The sequence below is a fragment of the Salmo trutta genome, chromosome 16 (genome assembly GCF_901001165.1).
Source record: "Salmo trutta chromosome 16, fSalTru1.1, whole genome shotgun sequence".
Classification (NCBI taxonomy): Eukaryota; Metazoa; Chordata; class Actinopteri; order Salmoniformes; family Salmonidae; genus Salmo; species Salmo trutta.
This window is the reverse complement of record NC_042972.1, coordinates 24,434,146-24,454,732: the sequence shown is the minus strand read 5'-3', so window position 1 is coordinate 24,454,732 and position 20,587 is coordinate 24,434,146. Positions and strand designations below refer to the sequence as shown.

The window sequence follows — 20,587 nt, the reverse complement described above, 5'->3', positions numbered from 1 at the left end:
CTTTTAAGAAATAAGACAATAGTATCTGACTCATTTCTAATTTGAGGAGTCAAGAATCTAATCACGAACGATGCAGTGGGGGAAAAACACAGCATTTATTATAGACTTACTGCCAAAACTCCACAACGGAAGATGACACATTCAGGAGTGGAACAGTCCAATTGGTGCTGGCATTCTTGGTGCCAAATGTCACACAAAAATCTGAAATACATTCAAGTCTAGTTGAAACAGGTTATAAAGTTGACAGCTTCAAGTGGATATGCAACCTAATAGACATATCCTCTTAATGTAATTGACTCAAAAGCAATATGAACCCTTAAAATGTTAAACGTAATTTCTTTCAATCTGAGAAAATGCTTTAGAGGTCCGATGAAAAGGTAAACACTTTGATGTGTGTGTGTGGGGGGGGGGGGGGGGAGAAGATACCAGACAGCTCCTCTCCCCCATTATTCTCACTGTCTTCAGTATTTGTGCAAACTGTCAGATGTTCACGTGAACACACTGATCGCTCATGATCTCCCCTCACTGAACTACCATGCCTGCAAGCTGTTCGATTTTTTTGTTGTTGATTAGAATCGTTGAATTTCAGTGATGGATGTTACTTGTTAGCAGCACTCTGTGCTTCACTACTGTGGCGGCAGGTAGCCTAGTGGTTAGAGTATTGGGCCATTTGCTAGATCGAATCCCCGAGCTGACAAGGTAAAAATCTGTCTCTCTGCCCCTGAACAAGGCAGTTAACTCACTGTTCCTAGGCCGTCATTGTAAATAACAATTTGTTCTTAACTGACTTGCCTAGTTAAATAAAGGTTAAATAAAAAAAATTAAAAAAATAGACTACAGAGGTAGTTGCTCCTATAAAGATTATCACAACCCAGCAGCCTTGAATACACTGTTTGATAAAACTGACACCAAGTCAGGGGATTTTGCCATTTGGGGACCTGTTACATGTGTGTTTTTAATTTTAAGAAATTATTAAATAGATATAGATATTCAAGTCACCAATATTGTATATACCTGTGTTCCAAGCATTGTTGCAGTTAGTCCATGGCAGGTCAGCAGTGAAGGATGAGAACAGGTAGAGGAAAGCCCACACCAGAATCACTATGTAGGTCATACATCCATATATAGTGATCACCTGGGCGGCATAGCCCATTCCTGATGAAGACAAGCGAAACATAGCAACATTCTCATAAAAAAATAACATGATTTTTCAATTTACCTTCACTGCAGTTGATTCCCAATGACAGTAGCCCAAAGGCCTGTCCGGCACATAATTGAGTCTTGTTACCTTACTGTCCAAATGCATTGGGTGCAGCCGGCAAAACGTTCATATCTTTCATGTACCGGATAGTACCTAAAGCATAGGCTTCGATTTCCGTAACTTTATTTCGGACTTCATAACAGGTTATGGACGCGTGTCGAGATCAATCAGTTAGCAAGTCAGATATTTCCGAGTTTCCTAGTTCCGACTTGCCCTTGAACGCGGCCTTCAGCCAGGGCATTTTCGTCAGTTCGTGCACACATTTTTTCTCTCGCGGCAAGCCAAAACGTCGTCACTGGTTACCACAGACAAAGTCTAAACCATGCCCATTTCTACAATTTATCTTCTTAAAATGTTATTTTAAACCTAACCTTAACCACACTGCTAACCTTATGCCTCACCTTAAATTAAGACCATAAGGCGAATTTTTACGATATAGCCGCCCCAAAAATTGTGGCAACTAGTGGAAACCAAACCAAAGTTTGGTAGCTGAAGTCTACGCCCCTTGGTCGGTGATTGGTCAACAGAAGAGATTATTCAATGAAGTGTTTGTTGTCGTATAACGAGAAACAAAAAATGTATTAATTTTTTTCACTTGAGATATACTGCACCAAACATCTTAGTTAAATTGCGTGACTAAGGTAGAAAACTAAAAAAATCTGTCATTCATTTTACGTTATGTAAAGGTTATACCACAATTGCTGAATAAAACAATATGAAATCACACATTTACCTGTTGAAATATTTTTTTTTTCCGTTGACATTGATTTATATTAGCGAATTCATAGTTTCTCATCTTTTGGTTGCTAGAGATGCGACCCAGTCGTTCGTTCTTTATGATCTGTACTAACCATGCACGATAGCAACGTTCTTATCCCTTGCTTGCTGCTAACTAGCCACCTAGCAGCCAGAATAACAGAATGAGCTGGTAATTTTCGGCATTGCTAGAAAAGTTTGCCTCCTCCTCAGGACACTCGACACTGTACATTACGACGAAATGGCATTGCATATCAAACACTAGGCTAGAAGCTAGCAAAATAGTTTTTGTTGCTAGCAAACCTGCCAATATGACAAGCGAATTCAAATATCAGTTGCTGAAAACAGCTGGTCAAACTAGAAATGTGGAGTATTTGACAGAATAGCGCCACTTGCATCATGTCTGCAGTGGGGACCAGAGAAATGCATGTTCATCACTCACCATGTTAGGTCATCAGATGGCATCTGAGATGCTCCATAAAAAAATGTCTCGGCAAAAACAATGCCAGCTAAGTTTTTTCCTCATTGGACCTGCGTTTACGATGTATCCAATTTCGGTTTGTGTGGTTGTTGGTTTAGCTTTCTGTAACTTTGTAGCAAGTACCGTCTGCATGTATAGGCAGTTACAGTTACCGTTTTTTGTTGTTGTAATCCCTTACATGTAACTGATTGCAAGGTGTCCGATATCTTTTCCAACTGTCCAATTATCTGGCTTTATACAACGGGTGGGTCTAATCCTGAAACCGCATTCCAGCCGGTGTCTATTTAATGGAAGCCTCTCAAATGTAATCCAGTTAGAATCAGGAATTCCCCAGGGTAGCTGTTTAGGCCCCTTGCTTTTTAAAATTTTTACTAACGACATGCCATTGACTTTGAGTAAAGCAGAGTGTCTATGTATGCGGATGGCTCAACACTATACACGTCAGCTACTACAGCGACTGAAATGACTGCAACACTCAACAAAGAGCTGCAGTTAGTTTCAGAGTGGGTGGCAAGGAATAAATTCTCCCTAAATATTTCTAAAACTAAAAGCATTGCATTTGGAACAAAACACTCACTAAACCCAAACCTCAACTAAATCTTGTAATAAATAATGTGGAAATTGAGCAAGTTGAGATGACTAAACTGCTTGGAGTAACCATAGATTGTAAACTGTCATGGTCAATACTTTTATTTATGAGAGGAAGTGACATGTTGAATGCATCGAGGTGTCTGTCTAAACTACTGGCACACAGTTCGGACACCCATACATACCCCACAAGACATGCCACAAGAGGTCTCTTCACAGTCCTCAAGTCCAGAACAGACTATGGGAGGTACACAGTACTACATAGAGCCATGACGACATGGAACTCTATTCCGCACCAAGTAACTAACACAAGCAGCAAAATTAGATTTAAAAAACAGATTAAAAAACACCTTGTGGAACAGCGGGGACACACACACACACACACACACACACACACACACACACACACACACACACACACACACACACACACAATAACATACCCACTATACATACACATGGATTTAGTACTGTAGATATGTGGCAGTGGTGGAGTAGGGGCCTGAGGGCACACAGTGTGTTGTGAAATCTGTGAATGTATTGTAATATTTAAAAATTGTATAAACTGCCTTAATTTTGTTGGACCCCAGGAAGAGTAGCTGCTGCTTTGGTAGCAGCTAATGCGGATCCATAATAAATACAAATACATGTTACCACCAGCTAAACCTATGATGTTAAAATGCCTTTTTACTCTGTTCCATTTGACTACACAATCCACTGTCTCATCAGCCCACCCAGGCAATTTATAAACTTGATCTCCACCATAAAAAGCATCTAGACATTATCGCACATTCCTTTTAGACTAACATTTCTTTTTCAAAAGCAGAAATTTGTAAAAGCCTTGCTGTCTGTCTCCAACATTTGCAGCATTGTTTCAATATTCAAATTCGATCTCCAGATGTCCCAGGCCATAGTAATGAACAGGCTTGGGGTGTAACGGTTTACATGTAATCCGTTACATGTAGGGGATTACAACAACAACAAAAACGGTAACTGTAATCCATTACGTTACCAGCAAAAATATTGTAATCAGATTACAGATGCTTTTGAAAAACTAAACGATTACTTGGAGGATTACTTTTAAATCCAGAAAGGATGTTTGCGCAAAAAAATATGACACTTCTCTGTTTTCTCAATGACATTCAAATCAGCAGTGAAAAAAGGCACACATTTGTTTGTTCCACCTGAGTGAGTCTGACCACTATGATGACACACCAAATGTGTTTGATGGATCACGGGAAAAGAGCAGAAATAGGCTTTTGTAGGCTACAGTCCAAGCTATGTCTTCCAATGTTGCAACTGCTGTCGGCATCCAAAGATTATCCAACTTGAGTAAACGCTTGGAAGTAAGGATGACAGCAGTGGTGAAGTCTACTGCAATATGGATATCACTTATTATTGATATCTACATAGCGCATTGATGTGAATCACACTGCTGCTCTCTCATTTAGCTATTTGTGCCTTACGGGTTGTGGATGGCTGTTCACAAATCTAAATGTGTATTTGAACCCAAAAATTGTTGAATTCAAGAAGTTAAAACTGCCTATCAATCATTGTTTTTTAAACAAGTGGATAGCCAGTGAAAAATGCACTCTTGCAACAGCTACATAATGTGGATTCCAGCCTATGGAATAAAAGTGGGGCTAATTCATGAAGATAAAAAAATTTCATCCATAGGCCTAATGGACACATGCTCAAACTCGCACACATTTGATAGACTTAAAGGGTCAATCAATAGTTGCTACAACCATTTTTTGACTTGTAAATTATATATAATAATGTAAAGATATAATTTAATCATATTATTGTATGAGGTAGAAAGTGATGGGTTAGAAGAAGCCTACATAACCAACCAATAAAGTAAAATTGAACATCCATATATGGCCAGCTATTTAAAATTTAACATTGATTTATCCTGCAATAGATGTCGTTCAATTGGTAACATACATGTTTGTCTTCTTCTAATGCCTCTTAAGGGGAAAGTAATCTAAAAGTAACTGAATGTAATCAGATTACGTTACTGAGTTGGGGTAATCCAAAAGTTACGTTACTGATTACAATTTTGGACAGGTACCTAGTAACTGTAACGGATTACATTTAGAAAGTAACCTACCCAACCCTGGTAATGAACGTGTCGGGAGTCGAGATGAGACAGACGGTCAGGCAGCTTTTCTCAGCCAGTCGAAATTATGAATCAGCTGGCATAATTTTTATGGATACATACAAAGAAATGTCAATTGAAAAAAGGTAAAACAAAATTAAGTCCAGCTAGTTTGTAGTCTTTCCAGCTTCAGTTTGAAGTGATTGTGCTAGCTGTGTTGTTGGCTAGCTCCTCTGAACAACAGTGTCCTGACGAGTGAGCACATTTTCTATGCCAGGCAAAATCATGCCTCATTAGCTCATAGATGTATCCAAGTAAATGTCACTAGAAAACAGCTTAGACAAATCCAAATGCGTCTACTTTGCTATTATTCTGGCTTTTTGACGTGACTAAATTAGCCGTAGTTGACTAGCTAGCAAGCAAGGGATAAGAACGTTGCCAGGCAGTATGGCAATGGAACATTTAGAACAAACAACTGGGTCGTGTCTATAGATACAGAACAAAAAGATTGAATGACTGGGTTGCGTCTCTAGCAACCGAATCGACAGAATAAAGAACAAATTCATCAAAATGATGTTCCTAATGAAAATATGTAAATCATTATTTGAATATGTTGGTAACCCGTTGTATAAAAGTGATAATGCACTTGAAGTCAGTGTTTGGAGGATATACAGTGAGGGAAAAAAGTATTTGATCCCCTGCTGATTTTGTACGTTTGCCCACTGACAAAGAAATGATCAGTCTATAATTTTAATGGTAGGTTTATTTGAACAGTGGGAGACAGAATAACAACAAAAAAATCCAGAAAAACGCATGTCAAAAATGTTATAAAATGATTTGCATTTTAATGAGGGAAATAAGTATTTGACCCTCTCTCAATCAGAAAGATTTCTGGCTCCCAGGTGTCTTTATACAGGTAACGAGCAGAGATTAGGAGCACACTCTTAACCTGTTAGGATAGGGGGCAGTATTTTCACTGCCGGATAAAAAACGTACCCGATTTAATCTGTTTATTACTCCTGCCCAGAATCTAGAGTATGCATATAATTGTTTGATTTGGATAGAAAACGCCCTAAAGTTTCTAAAACTGTTTGAATGATGTCTGTGAGTATAACAGGACTCATATGGCAGGCCAAAAGCTGAGAAGATTCTATACAGGAAGTGCCCTCTCTGACCATTTCTTGGCCTTCTTTAGCCTCTTTATTGAAAACAGAGGATCTCTGCTGTAACGTGACACTTTCTAAGGCTCCCATAGGGTCTTAGAAGGCACCAGAATGTTGAATGATGACTCTGCAGTCTCTGGCTGAAAAACAGTAGCGCATTTGGATAGTGGTCGATCTGAGAACAATGAGACGGTTGCGCGCGTGCACGTGAAGAGTCCATTTTACATTTTCAGTCTTTGAACGAAAACGACATCTCCCGGTCGGAATATTATCGCTATTTTACGAGACAAATTGCATAAAAATTAATGTTAAACAGCGTTTGACATGCTTCGAAGTACGGTAATGGAATATTTTGAATTTTTTGTCACGATATGCGCCGGCGCGTCACCCTTCGTTACCCTTCGGATAGTATCTTGAACGCACGAACAAAACGCCGCTATTTGGATATAACTATGGATTATTTGGAACCAAACCAACATTTGTTGTTGAAGTAGAAGTCCTGGGAGTGCATTCTGACAAAGAACAGCAAAGGTAATCCAATTTTTCTTATAGTAAATCTGAGTTTGGTGAGTACCAAACTTGGTGGGTGTCAAAATAGCTAGCCATGATGGCCGGGCTATCTACTCAGAATATTGCAAAATGTGCTATTTTAAAATTGCATAAAGGAGTTCTGTATCTATAATTCTTAAAATAATTGTTATGTTTTTTGTGAACGTTTATCGTGAGTAATTTAGTAAATTCACTGGAAGTGTTCGGTGGGAATGCTAGTTCTGAACGTCACATGCTAATGTAAAAAGCTGGTTTTAGATATAAATATGAACTTGATTGAACAAAACATGCATGTATTGTGTAACATAATGTCCTAGGAGTGTCATCTGATAAAGATCATCAAAGGTTAGTGCTGCATTTAGCTGTGGTTTTGCTTTTTGTGACATTATATGCTAGCTTGAAAAATGGGTGTCTGATTATTTCTGGCTGGGTACTCTCCTGACATAATCTAATGTTTTGCTTTCGTTGTAAAGCCTTTTTGAAATCGGACAGTGTGGTTAGATAAAGGAAAGTCTTGTCTTTAAAATGGTGTAAAATAGTCATATGTTTGAAAAATGGAAGTTTTCGGATTTTCGAGGAGTTTGTATTTCGCGCCATGCCCTATCATTGGATATTGGAGCGGTGTTCCGCTAGCGGCACGTCTAGATGTAAGAAGTTAAAGGGAGTGCTCCTAATCTCAGTTTGTTACCTGTATAAAAGACACCTGTCCACAGAAGCAATCAATCAATCAGATTCCAAACTTTCCACCATGGCCAACCCCAAAGAGCTCTCCAAGGATGTCAGGGACAAGATTGTAGACCTACACAAGGCTGGAATGGCTACAAGACCATCGCCAAGCAGCTTGGTGAGAAGGTGACAACAGTTGGTGCGATTATTCGCAAATGGAAGAAACACAAAAGAACTGTCAATCTCCATCGGCCTGGGGCTCCATGCAAGATCTCACCTCGTGGAGTTGCAATGATCATGAGAACGGTGAGGAATCAGCCCAGAACTACACGGGAGGATCTTGTCAATGATCTCAAGGCAGCTGGGACCATAGTCACCAAGAATACAATTGGTAATACACTACGCCGTGAAGGACTGAAATCCCGCAGCGCCCGCAAGGTCCCCCTGCTCAAGAAAGCACATATACATGCCCGTCTGAAGTTTGCCAATGAACATCTGAATGATTCAGAGGACAACTGGGTGAAAGTGTTGTGGTCAGATGAGGCCAAAATGGAGCTCTTTGGCATCAACTCAACTCGCCATGTTTGGAGGAGGAGGAATGCTGTCTATGACCAAGAACACAATCCCCACCGTCAAACATGGAGGTGGAAACATTATGCTTTGGGGGTGTTTTTCTGCTAAGGGGTCAGGACAACTTCACCGCATCAAAGGGACGATGGACGGGGCCATGTACCGTCAAATCTTGGGTGAGAACCTCCTTTCCTCAGCCAGGGCAGTGAAAATGGGTCATGGACGGGTATTCCAGCATGACAATGACCCAAAACACACGGCCAAGGCAACAAAGGAGTGGCTCAAGAAGAACCACATTAAGGTCCTGGAGTGGCCTAGCCAGTCTCCAGACCTTAATGCCATAGAAAATCTGTGGAGGGAGCTGAAGGGTCAAGTTGCCAAACGTCAGCCTTGAAACCTTAATGACTTGGAGAAGATCTGCAAAGAGGAGTGGAACAAAATCCCTCCTGAGATGTGTGCAAACCTGGTGGCCAACTACAAGGAAGTCTGACCTCTGTGATTGCTAACAAGGTTTTGCCACCAAGTACTAAGTCATGTTTTGCAGAGGGGTCAAATACTTATTTCCATCATTATAATGCAAATCAATTTATAACATTTTTGACATGCGTTTTTCTGGATTTTTTTGTTGTTATTCTGTCTCTCACTATTCAAATAAACGTACCATTAAAATTATAGACTGGTCATTTCTTTGTCAGTGGGCAAACATACAAAATCAGCAGGGGATCAAATACTATTTTCCCTCACTGTATTGGCAACAACACCCTTGCCAATATATCCTCCAAACATTGGCTTGGGCAGCAACCCTAGAATTGATTCGGGACTATATCTTGTGGAAGGTTGAAATCGTATTAATAAATTCATCAAAATAATGTTTTTAATGAAAATATGTAAATCATTATTTGAATATGTTGGTAACCCGTTGTATAAAAGTGATAATGACCTCGAAGCTGGTGTTTTAAGGATATAATGGCACGGTTTGCTGGCCCTCGACGACACCCGTGCCAATATATCCTCCAAACACCGGCTTCTCAGGCATTATCATTTAATGATGTCATTTAATGATCATCTATGATGTCAATATGCCTATTTACTCTGTTCCATCTGACTGCGCAATTCACTGTCCCATCAGCCCAGCCAGGCAATTTCTAAAATGTTTTCCTATTTTGTTGCCTTACAACCTGGAATTAAAATAGATTTTTTAGGGGTTTCATTTAATTTACACAACATGCCTACCACTTTGAAGATGCAAAATATTTTTTATTGTGAAACAAACAAGAAATTAGACAAAAAAAACAGAAAACTTGAGCGTGCATAACTATTCACCCCTATTACAGCTGCAAGTCTCTTGGGGTATGTCTCTATAAGCTTGGCACATCTAGCCACAGGGATTTTTGCCCATTCTTCAAGGCAAAACTGCTCCAGCTCCTTCAAGTTGGATTGGTTCCGCTGGTGTACAGCAATCTTAAGTCATACCACAGATTCTCAATTGGATTGAGGTCTGGGCTTTGACTAGGCTATTCCAAGACATTTATATGTTTCCCCTTAAACCACTCGAGTGTTGCTTTAGCAGTATGCTTAGGGTAATTGTCCTACTGGAAGGTGAACCTCCGTCCCAGTCTCAAATCTCTGGAAGACTGAAACAGGTTTCCCTCAAGAATTTCTCTGTATTTAGCGCCATCCATCAATCCTTCAATTCTGACCAGTTTCCCAGTCCCTGCCAATGAAAAACATCCCCACAGCATGATGGGTATTCTCGGGGTGGTGAGAGGTGTTGGGTTTGCGCCAGACATAGCGTTTTCCTTGATGGCCAAAAAGCTACATTTTAGCCTCATCTGACCAGAGTACCTTCTACTATATGTTTGGGGAGTCTCCCACATGCCTTTTGGCAAACACCAAACGTTTGCTTATTTTTTTTCTTTAATGGCTTTTTTTTTGGCCACTCTTCTGTAAAGCCCAGCTCTGTGGAGTGTATGGCTTAAAGTGGTCCTATGGACAGATACTCCAATCTCCGCTGTGGAGCTTTGCATCCTCTTCGGGGTTATTTTTGGTCTCTTTGTTGCCTCTCTGATTAATGCCCTCCTTGCATTGTCCGTGAGTTTTGGTGGGCGGCCCTCTCTTGGCAGGTTTGTTGTGGTGCCATATTCTTTCCATTTTTGAATAATGGAGTTATTGGTGCTTCGTGGTATGTTCAGTTTCTGATATTTTTTTAAAACCCAACCTTGATCTGTACTTCTCCACAACTTTGTCCCTGACCTGTTTGGCGAGCTCCTTGATCTTCATGGTGCCGCTGGCTTGGTGGTGTCCCTTGCTTAGCTGTGTTGCAGACTCTGGGGTCTTTCAGAACAGGTGTATATATACTGACATCATATGACAGATCATGTGACACTTAGATTGCACACAGGTTGACTTTATTTAACTAATTATGGGACTTTTGAAGGTAAATGGTTGCACCAGATCTTATTTAGGGGCTTCATAGCAAAGGGGGTGAATACATATTTCCACACACCACTTTACCGTTTACATTTTTTTTACATTTTTGAAACATGTTATTTTTTTCATTTCACTCCACCAATTTGGACTATTTTGTGTATGTCCATTACATGAAATTCAAATAAAAATCCATATAAATTACAGGTTTTAATGCAACAAAATAGGAAAAACACCAAGGGGATGAATACTTTTGCAAGGCACTTTATTGGCACTGTTTGCCAGCACTCAACTAAATATATCCTCCAAACACCGGCTTCTTGGGCATTTTCAATTCAACTTCTTTGGGATAGGTGGCGGTATTTTGACGTCCGGATGAAAAGCGTGCCCAAAGTAAACTGCCTGCTACTCAGGCCCAGAAGCTAGGATATGCATATAATTGGTAGACTTGGATAGAAAACACTCTAAAGTTTCTGAAACTGTTAAAATAATGTCTGTGAGTGTAACAGAACTGAAATGGCAGGCGAAACCCAGAGAACAAAACATTATAAAAAAGATTCAGCATATCACTGATTTCAATGCCTGTCACTTTTATAATAGGGCTTCCACTAGATGTCAACAGTCTTTATAAAGAGTTTCAGGCTGGTTTTTGTAAAAATGAGGGAGAAGTTGTAGTTTTTCTAGTGACTCCCATTTTGGCTGTAGTGTTTCCAAGCTCATGGCCGAGAGAGCACGTTCTTTGTGTTTATCTCCGGTAAAGACAATAACGATTCTCTGTCTTAAATTTTATTGTTTATTTGCGTATTAGGGAACCTAAGGATTGATTATAAATGTTTATTGACTTGTTTGGATAAGTTTATTGGTAACGTTTGGGATTCATTTGTATGCATTTTGAAGGAAGGAAACCGAGTGGATTATTGACTGAAGCGCTCCAGCTAAACTGAGTTTTTATGGATATAAAGAAGGAATTTATCGAACAAAAGGATCATTTGTAATGTAACTGGGACATTTTGGAGTGCCAACAGAAGATCTTCAAAGGTAAGGCATATATTATATCGCTATTTCTGACTTTTGTCTTGCAACTGCCTGGTTGAAAATGATTTGTTATGCATTTGTGTGCTGGACGCTGTCCTCAGATAATCGCATGGTTTGCTTTCGCCGTAAAGCCTTTTTGAAATCTGACACCTTGGCTGGATTAACAACAATTTAAACTGTATTTTGATGTATTGCACTTGTGAATTTCGCGCTCTGCTATTTCACCAGCTGTTGGCCAGGTGGAACGCTAATGTCCCACCTATCCCCAAGAGTCCATTCTAGAATGCCCTTCTAACCAATCAGAAACCAGGTATAACTGTGGTATAAAGATTAATTCTGACTATTTTGAGGAAGTTTATACTGGCTACAGCGTCTCAAGATGGGCAAACCGTACTATAAGCCTATGCAGCCTTGTTTCTTCTTCTTGGTGTGGCCTTCCGGGCAGAAGAGACGCTGTGTTGAGTATTGCTTGCTGCCTTTCACAGCTCACCACAAAAAAAGGGTAATGGGAAAAACTTAAATTGTACCACCATCTAACTGTGCACCTATACACTATCTCCCCAAACCCACCACTCCATCCCACTACTTTGGCCCTAAACCATCCTACACCAGGCCATCGGCTTGGGAGGATGGAACCCTGTCTCCCAACTTCCTGTAGATCTTCTGCACTAAAATATCTCATTCCCAAATATTTCTCTGCTGCTGCAACTACTACATCTATCTTCTGTGATTTCTGCTTCATCAGTGCAGTGCAGTTGATCACCATGGCTATAAATGCATGAAATCCAACCTAAGTAAAACTCATCCTCTCTGGCTCTCTTTCTTAAGGCCTACTCACTGGGGGCCTTCCTCGCCTTTCTTCACTGCCTCAGCATAGGAAACTTTTTGCATCCACTCTGGAAATCTCAACCTGTCTCTCTCTCACAAGGTTATTTGGATACCCAGCTGCATAGGCACCACCACAGTTGACACACAGTGCTTTCTCTATCCCAACTGTACGCTATCTCTGACTATGCCCTCCTGCACATTTCTCACGTCTTAGGATCTCCCTTCTACTGTCACGCCCTGACCTGAGAGAGTTTCTCTGTTTGGTTAGGTCAGGGTGTGACATGGGGTGGGCATTCTATGTGTTGTATGTCTATGTTGTTTTTGTATTTCTTTGTTGGGCCGAGTATGGTTCCTAATCAGAGGCAGCTGTCTATCGTTGTCTCTGATTAGGAATCATACTTAGGCAGCCTGTTCCCCACCTGTGTTTGTGGGTTATTGTTATTTCTGTGTGTGTACGGCACAGTGCGTTACGTTTCTTGCTGCGTACCTGTTTATTGTTTTGGTTTCGGTTTCCCTCAATAAAGATGTGGAATTACCAGCACGCTGCGCCTTGGCTCCTTTATGACAGGGAATTTGAAGATTCAGAGCGTGACATCTACACACTGCTGCAACATGTCCGAATCCTTTGCACCTACAGCACCGAAGCGGGTTCGGAACATAAGCCCTCACATAATAGCAAATATACCCAAACCTGACTTTATCAGGTAGAAACTCTGTATCAAAGCTCAACAAGACAGACAGGATATTCTCAGTCTCACCAAACGTAGAGCATCACAAGCAATAGGAATATTCCTTTTCATTTGATCCACATGATTCGATGCACCCGCTTCCTCTGGGAGGCAGTTACACAAAAAATCGAAACAATTCCACTTCTCAAAACAGATGTAACCATACCCAGTTTGTCCTTTACCCAGCTTAGCACAACGTATGGGTTGGCCAAAAAGCAGGAATCCACTCTTTCCAAAATTCTCACTCCTACCAGTCCAAAATCATCTCTGGTAGGACTCTCAGGGCAAACATTGGAAGACCAGACCTGTCACCACAGGTAGGCCCACTACATCTGGTGCCAGGGGAATAACCTCTCTCTCAACGTCAACAAAATGAAGGAGCTGATCGTGGACTTCAGGAAACAGCAGAGAGAGCACACCCCTATCCACATCGACGGGACTGCAGTAGAGGTGAAAAGCTTCAAGTTCCTCGGCGTATACATCACCAATGATCTGAAATGGTCCACCCACACAGACAGTGTGGTGAAGGAGGCGCAACAGAATCTCTTCAACCTCAGGAGTTTGAAGAAATTTGTCTTGGCCCCTAAGACACTCACAAACTTTTACAGATGCACAATTGAGAGCATCCTGTCAGGCTGTATCACTGCCTGGTAAGGAAACTGCACTGCCCGCAACCGCAGGGCTCTCCAGAGGGTGGTGCAGTCTGCCCAATGCCTGCCCTCCAGGACACCTACAGCACCCGATGTCACAAGAAGGCCAAAAAGATCATCAAGGATATCAACCACTCGAGCCACTGCCTGTTCACCCTGCTACTATCCAGAAGGCGAGGTCAGTACAGGTGCAAAAAAACTGGGACCGAGAAACTGAAAAACAGCTTCTATCTCAAGGCCATCAGATTGTTAAATAGCCATCACTAGCCGGCTACCACCCGGTTACTCAACCCTGCACCTTAGAGGCTGCTGCCCTATGTACATAGACATGGAATCACTGGTCACTTTAATAATGGAACATTAGTCAATTTAATAGTGTTTATGTACTGCTTTACTCATTTCATATGTATATACTGTATTCTATTGTACTGTATTTTAGTCAATGCCTCTCCAACATTGCTCGTCCTAATATTTATATATTGCTTAACTCCATTCTTTTACCTTAGATTTGTGTGTATTATTGTGAATTATTAGATATTACTGCACTGTTGGAGCTAGGAACACAATCATTTCACTACACCCGCAATAACATCTACTAAATATGTGTATGTACCAATAAAAGTTTATTTGATTTAATACAGCGCTGTGTTAGGTTAGGGGTGAGAAAACGGACTGATGCAGCCTGATTGGCTGAACGCAATACACAACATCTTGGATTAGCATTTAGTCACTGGTGGTGGAAAATGATTTTTCATAATGAAAGTAAGCATATTTTCCCATTTTTTTCTCTAATTTTCTCACAATTAAATATATTTAAGGAGGAAAATGCAGCTTATGCAGCCTGAATGGAGAATGTTTTAGGTATAAACTGGTCCAAAACTATTGCCGGCTGAATACAATGCATTTGGACGGTAAAATGACACGACTCAATATCGCCATCTGCCGGCCTTTTGGCTTCCATGATAGATTTAGTCAGATTAAGGTTACCACAGGGCCACATTCATTCTGAAAATACTGTATGTCTAAGATCCAAATCAATTTATGTTTCAAGTAGCCCTTCCGAAGACTGTCTGTCTGATTTGCATTTTTGAACACATTTTTTATTTGTGTGTGTGTGTGCTTGCTTCAGCTGTCCGATCATGACATCAATTAATGTGGGATGTATGCTATCTCTGTGCAGTTAGACACTTTAGCTAAAAGGATCAGCTAAATGGCATATATTATTATTAATTTAAAAAAGTGAACATTTAATTCAGACACGGTCTTCAGAAGGGACGCTATTGTATTATTAGTTGGATATACACTACTGGTCAAAGGTTTTAGAACACATACTCATTCAAGGGTTTTTCTTTATTTTTTACTATTTTCTACATTGTCTAATAATAGTGAAGACATGAAAACTATGAAATAGCACAAATGGAATCATGTAGTAACCAAAAAAGTGTTAAACAAATCAAAATATTTTTTATATTTGAGATTCTTCAAATAGCCACCCTTTGCCTTGATGACAGCTTTGTGCACTCTTGGTATTCTTTCAACATTTCTTTCCTTCTTAATGCGTTTGAGCCAATCAGTTGTGTTGTGACAAGGTAGGGGGTATACAGAAGATAGCCCTATTTGGTAAAAGCCAAGTCCATATTATGGCAAAAACAACTCAAATAACCAAAGAGAAATGACAGTCCATCATTTATTTTACTTTAAGACATCAGTCAATACGAATAATTTCAAGAACTTTTGAACGTTTCTTCAAGTACAGTCGCAAAAACCATCAAGCGCTATGATGAAACTGGCTCTCATGAGGACCACCACAGTAATGGAAGACCCAGAGGTACCTCTGCTGCAGAGGATAAGTTCATTAGAGTTACCAGCCTCAAAAATTGCAGCCCAAATAAATGCTTCACAGAGTTCAAGTAACAGACACATCTCAACATCAACTGTTCAGAGGAGACTGTGTGAATCAGGCCTTCATGGTCAATTTGCTGCAAAGAAACCACTACTAAAGGACACCAATAAGAAGAAGAGACTTGCTTGGGCCAAGAAACACGAGGAATGAATATTAGACTGGTGGAAATGTGTCCTTTGGTCTTGAGTCCAAATTGGAGATTTTTGGTTCCAACTGCTGTGTCTTTGTGAGACACGGTGTGCGTGAACGGATGATCTCCGCATGTGTATTTCCCTCGGTAAAGCATGGAGGAGGAGGTGTTATGGTGTGGGGGTGCTTTGCTGGTGACACTGTCTGTGATTTATTTAGAATTCAAGGCACACTTAACCAGCGTGGCTACCACAGTATTCTGCAGCGTTACCCTATCCCATCTGGTTTGGGCTCAGTGGGACTATCATTTGTTTTTCAACAGGACAATGACCCAACACACCTCCAGGCTGTGTAAGGGCTATTTTACCAAGAAGGAGAGTGATGGAGTGCTGCATCAGATCACCTGGCCACCGCAATCCCCCTACCTCAACCAAATTGAGATGGTTTGGGATGAGTCGGACCGCAGAGTGAAGGAAAAGCAGTCAACAAGTGCTCAGCATATGGGGTAACTCCTTCAAGACTGTTGGAAAAGCATTTCAGGTGAAGCTGGTTGAGAGAATGCCAAGAGTGTGCAAAGCTGTCATCAAGGCAACAGGTGGCTATTTGAGGAATCTCACATTTATAACATAATTTAATTTGATTCACAATTTTTTGGTTACTTCATGATTCCATATGTGTTATTTCACAGTTTTGATGTCTTCACTATTATTCTACAATGTAGAAAATAGTCAAAATAAAGAAAAACCCTTGAATGAGTAGGCGTTCTAAAACTTTTGAACAGTAATAAATGAGGGCCATATGTAACTGCACAAAAATCTTCATGAATGAAGATCACAAAGCAATTATTTGTTTCATGTCTCAGCACGAATTAGGAACCACACCTACTCATTCTACTCTAAGTCTCACTCTACTATTCATTGCAAAGTGGTTTATTTTGTTTACTTCATTATGGTTTCTACTTTACATAATGATGTACCATAATCTTTCAACTTTACTGTGCTGTAGCAAGACCATGCAAGACATCTACATTATGAAATGCGGAAAGCACATAATAAAGGCTCAGGCTCATCCTACGAGAGAATTTGTCACAATGAAAACAATGTAGCCTACTTGGGCTGCAGCAAAGGCATTTGAAAACATCACTTTTAAGAGCACAGAACTGTACAGCAATACTCACCCTCAAACAGCGGGCAGATCTTCCTCCAGCAGGTGATGCCCCCCTGGCTGGTGTACTGTCCCAGAGCCGTCTCCAGGATGAACAGAGGGATGCCACAGGTCACCAGGTACAGGATGTACGGGATGAAGAACGCACCTACAGTACAGGAAGGAGTCACACATATTAGGACTCCATATACAATGCTTGATGTTAATCTATGTTCAAACTTTAACCTTCAGTTGACAATATCTTGTGACAGCTGATTTGGTTCTGGGTGCTGAGATTAAGTTGACACTGACAGTATGCATAAGTCTTTGTATATTTCATCATTATACATCTGAGCAAACCATTTTTTTTTTCATGCCACTTTAAATTGAAATTTGTCTCATGGATCACACCCTCACAATATACCCAGTTTTAGAAATCAAATTCCTGTTGCCTGCGACAGATGACTTCTCAGCCGTGTTCAACCTCCATCAATACTGAATGCGTCACATCACCGATATCTAAATCTAGTGTCAACTATCTCCCTACATCTGAGAGACACACTACTGTGCAAACCAAACACACCCCTCTAAGTGCAGTGTGGAAAATCCCCCCCAAAAATCCTCTTTTAAATTGTTACCATGCAAGGTGAATTAATGTATACGTATTTATCTAAAAGGAATGGGAATGCGAAACCAGCACAATGACCATGGGGTCAGACGGTATGAGTTTTCAGGGGGTTCAACTACAGTATTTGGATGCAGCTTTGTTTCTTTGTGTCAGGAGCTTTATGCTAAACAACAAACCAACCCTTCTCTTTCCTCTTTTTGCCTGATCTCACATCTGACCAGTCAGCAAATCAACCATGCATTTGTAAACAAGACAGAGAGACTTGGATAAAATAATAGGATAATTTCATCATATGCTCTCACAACCAAACTTTTTATTAAAAGAGAACAAATTTGGAAACTTCAATGTAATATTACTAGGAGTGGAAAGTGTGTTATACAACATTATATTTTCTAGTATCTATTGTAGAATCACATACAAGTTAAGAATGTAGTATACACTGAGTGTACAAAACATTAGGAACACCTTCCTAATATTGAGTTGCACCCCCCTTTTGCCCTCAGAACAGCATCAATTCGTTGGGGTATCGACTACACAATGTGTCGAAAGCATTCCACAGAGATGCTGGCCCATGTTGACTCCAATGATTCCCACAGATGTGATAAGTTGGCTGGATGTCCTTTGGGTGGTGGACCATTCTTGATACACACGGGAAACTGTTGAGTGTAAAAAACCCAGCTTCGTTGCAGTTCCTGACACACTCAACCCGGTGTGCCTGCCACCTACAACCATACCCCGTTCAAAGGCACTTAAATTGTTTGTCTTGCTCATTCACTGAATGGCACACATACACAATCCATGTCTCAATTGTCTCAAGGCTTAAAATCCTTATTTAACCTCTCTCCTCTCCCTCATTTACACTGATTGATAGAATCATAGCTTTCACCTGGATTCACCTTGTCAGTCTGTCATGCAAAGAGCAGGTCTTCCTGTTTTAAACTGTAATAATATACACAAAATATATGCAAGATGCAAATAAGTCAACAATATTGAATAAGATCAAATCTATTTTTTGGTTAATGTCATGTTCTCTGATGTGACACTGAATGGTGTTTAGGTACAAAACGGCAAGAAATTTAGCAGGAAATTAGTCATGGAAATCAAAAATTAAGACAGAGCTGGTGACCTTAATAACAGTATTCTCGCGAGCCAGAACCAACTCTCGAGCTAGCCAACTGGCTCAATGTAAGAATAGCTGTTATGAGACATTAGCTCAACAGCCACATACCTCACAGACTGTACCTATTTGATATTATTACTTATTATTTTTATTACTGACCCATAACTATGAGAAGTATTTTGGAAGTTCTAAAGAACATTTTGGAAGTTCTAAAGAACATTTTTAAAGGGACCTAACCCCCTAAACACTAAACACTTCTACATTAATATGGATGCTACCATGATTACGGATGATCCTGAATTAATCATGAATAATGATGAGTGAGAAAGTTACATATGCACAAATATCATACACAAGACATGCTAACCTCTCACCATTACAATAACAAGGGAGGTTAGCACTTTTTTGGGGGGGGGGCATGCTATTTGAGTGTCAGTAACTTTCTCATTCATCATTATTCACGATCCATTCAGTATTATCCGTAATCATGGTAGCATCCACATTAATATAGAAGTGTTTAGAAACATGTTCTATTCTTATTTACAATAAAAATGACTCCAAAATAATACAAATACATGATTTACCATGAATTTCTATTGGGCACAATAGTCTGAAACAAAACCAAAACAAACAGCAAATGCATCCAATAAGTTTGTAGAGTCACAAGCTTGACGTAATCATTGAGTGCTAGGAATATGGGACCAAATACTAAACTTTTGACTACTTTAATACACATTTAAGTAACTTTTGGTCCCCTAAAATGGTGGGACTATGAACAGAAAGTGCTATAATTTCTAAACGGTTCACCCAATATGAATGAAAATACTCTCAAATTAAAGCTGACAGTTTGCACTTTAACATTGTCATTGTATCATTTCAAATCCAAAGTGCTGGAGTACAGAGCCAAAGCATTGTCCCAATACTTTTGGAGCTCTCTGTATTTAACCAAAAGACAAAAATAGGACTTTGTTGACTCACCCCCACCGTTCTTGTAACAAAGATAGGGAAATCTCCATATATTTCCAAGTCCAACAATAGCACCAGCCACAGTTAGAATAAACTCAAATTTGTTCTCCCACTGGCCTCGCTCATTGACCCTCTGTTGGGCATCCTGCATCGGCCCGGGGAGAGTCTCATGCCTGCCTGCCAAGAGAGGACCTGCCATCCTGCAGTGAGTGAGAGAGAGAGAGGTGAATACTGCTGGTCGAGTCTGTTGAGTTCCTGCCTGGAGGTCAGTGGTTGGTGCAATTGTCTGCTGCTGCTGGAGCTTTTATGGATAACAGCACTGTCAAGATTCCAGCTGCTTCTGCCTGAAGGGGGACGCAAAGACATGAGGGCTGACAAGTCATTCATTAGCTAGCACGGGATCCAGATATTTGAATGAGAGCTGCACTTTTAATATCCAAAATAATGTCTGCAGGACTGTGATCCTCTCAGCTGGGATGGGAGAGACTGATGTTTCAACAGAGCTACACAGAATAACACATTGTACAATTCCTATATAGGATAACTGACTTTCAGTTCTTGTTGAAACAGGTTCATTTCCTAATTTATACGGTTTACAACTCTCAGTGACATTAAAGGAATTACAGATAATACTGATCATTTGTATTACAGTTAGTGTCTTTGATCACTCTGTATAGAAGGAATCATTTTAACAGATTCTGGTCTGGTGTACATTCAGAAGAGGGTGCCTATATCTTAGCCTTGGACAACCAGACTATAATAACAAGGCATTGGGCTTATCCTACTACTGTACAAAGTCCTGTGCTCTGCAGACATCACAAAGTCCCGTGTAGACATCACAAAGACTATGTGTTCTATATTTATGCACATGCAGACATAATTAGTTCTTTGTATA

The 20,587-nt window shown here is 40.2% G+C and overlaps 1 protein-coding gene across 2 annotated transcripts in view; it reads right to left on the bottom strand.

Moving 5' to 3' along the window:
* LOC115150368 (sodium- and chloride-dependent GABA transporter 2-like) overlaps window positions 1–20,160 on the bottom strand; it is a 29,907-nt gene extending 9,747 nt beyond the window's left edge. Inside the window, exons 1-4 of one of the 2 annotated variants that reach the window (XM_029693578.1) lie at window positions 19,705–20,160; window positions 17,013–17,147; window positions 1,015–1,155; window positions 111–201 (exon numbers count right to left, since the gene is read on the bottom strand). In XM_029693578.1, coding sequence (XP_029549438.1) covers window positions 111–201; window positions 1,015–1,155; window positions 17,013–17,147; window positions 19,705–19,891 — 554 coding nt within the window. In that variant the 5' untranslated portion in view covers window positions 19,892–20,160. The remainder of the gene's footprint in view (window positions 1–110; window positions 202–1,014; window positions 1,156–17,012; window positions 17,148–19,704) is intronic. The other variant, XM_029693577.1, reaches the window with a different exon arrangement.
* Window positions 20,161–20,587: the final 427 nt, after the last annotated feature.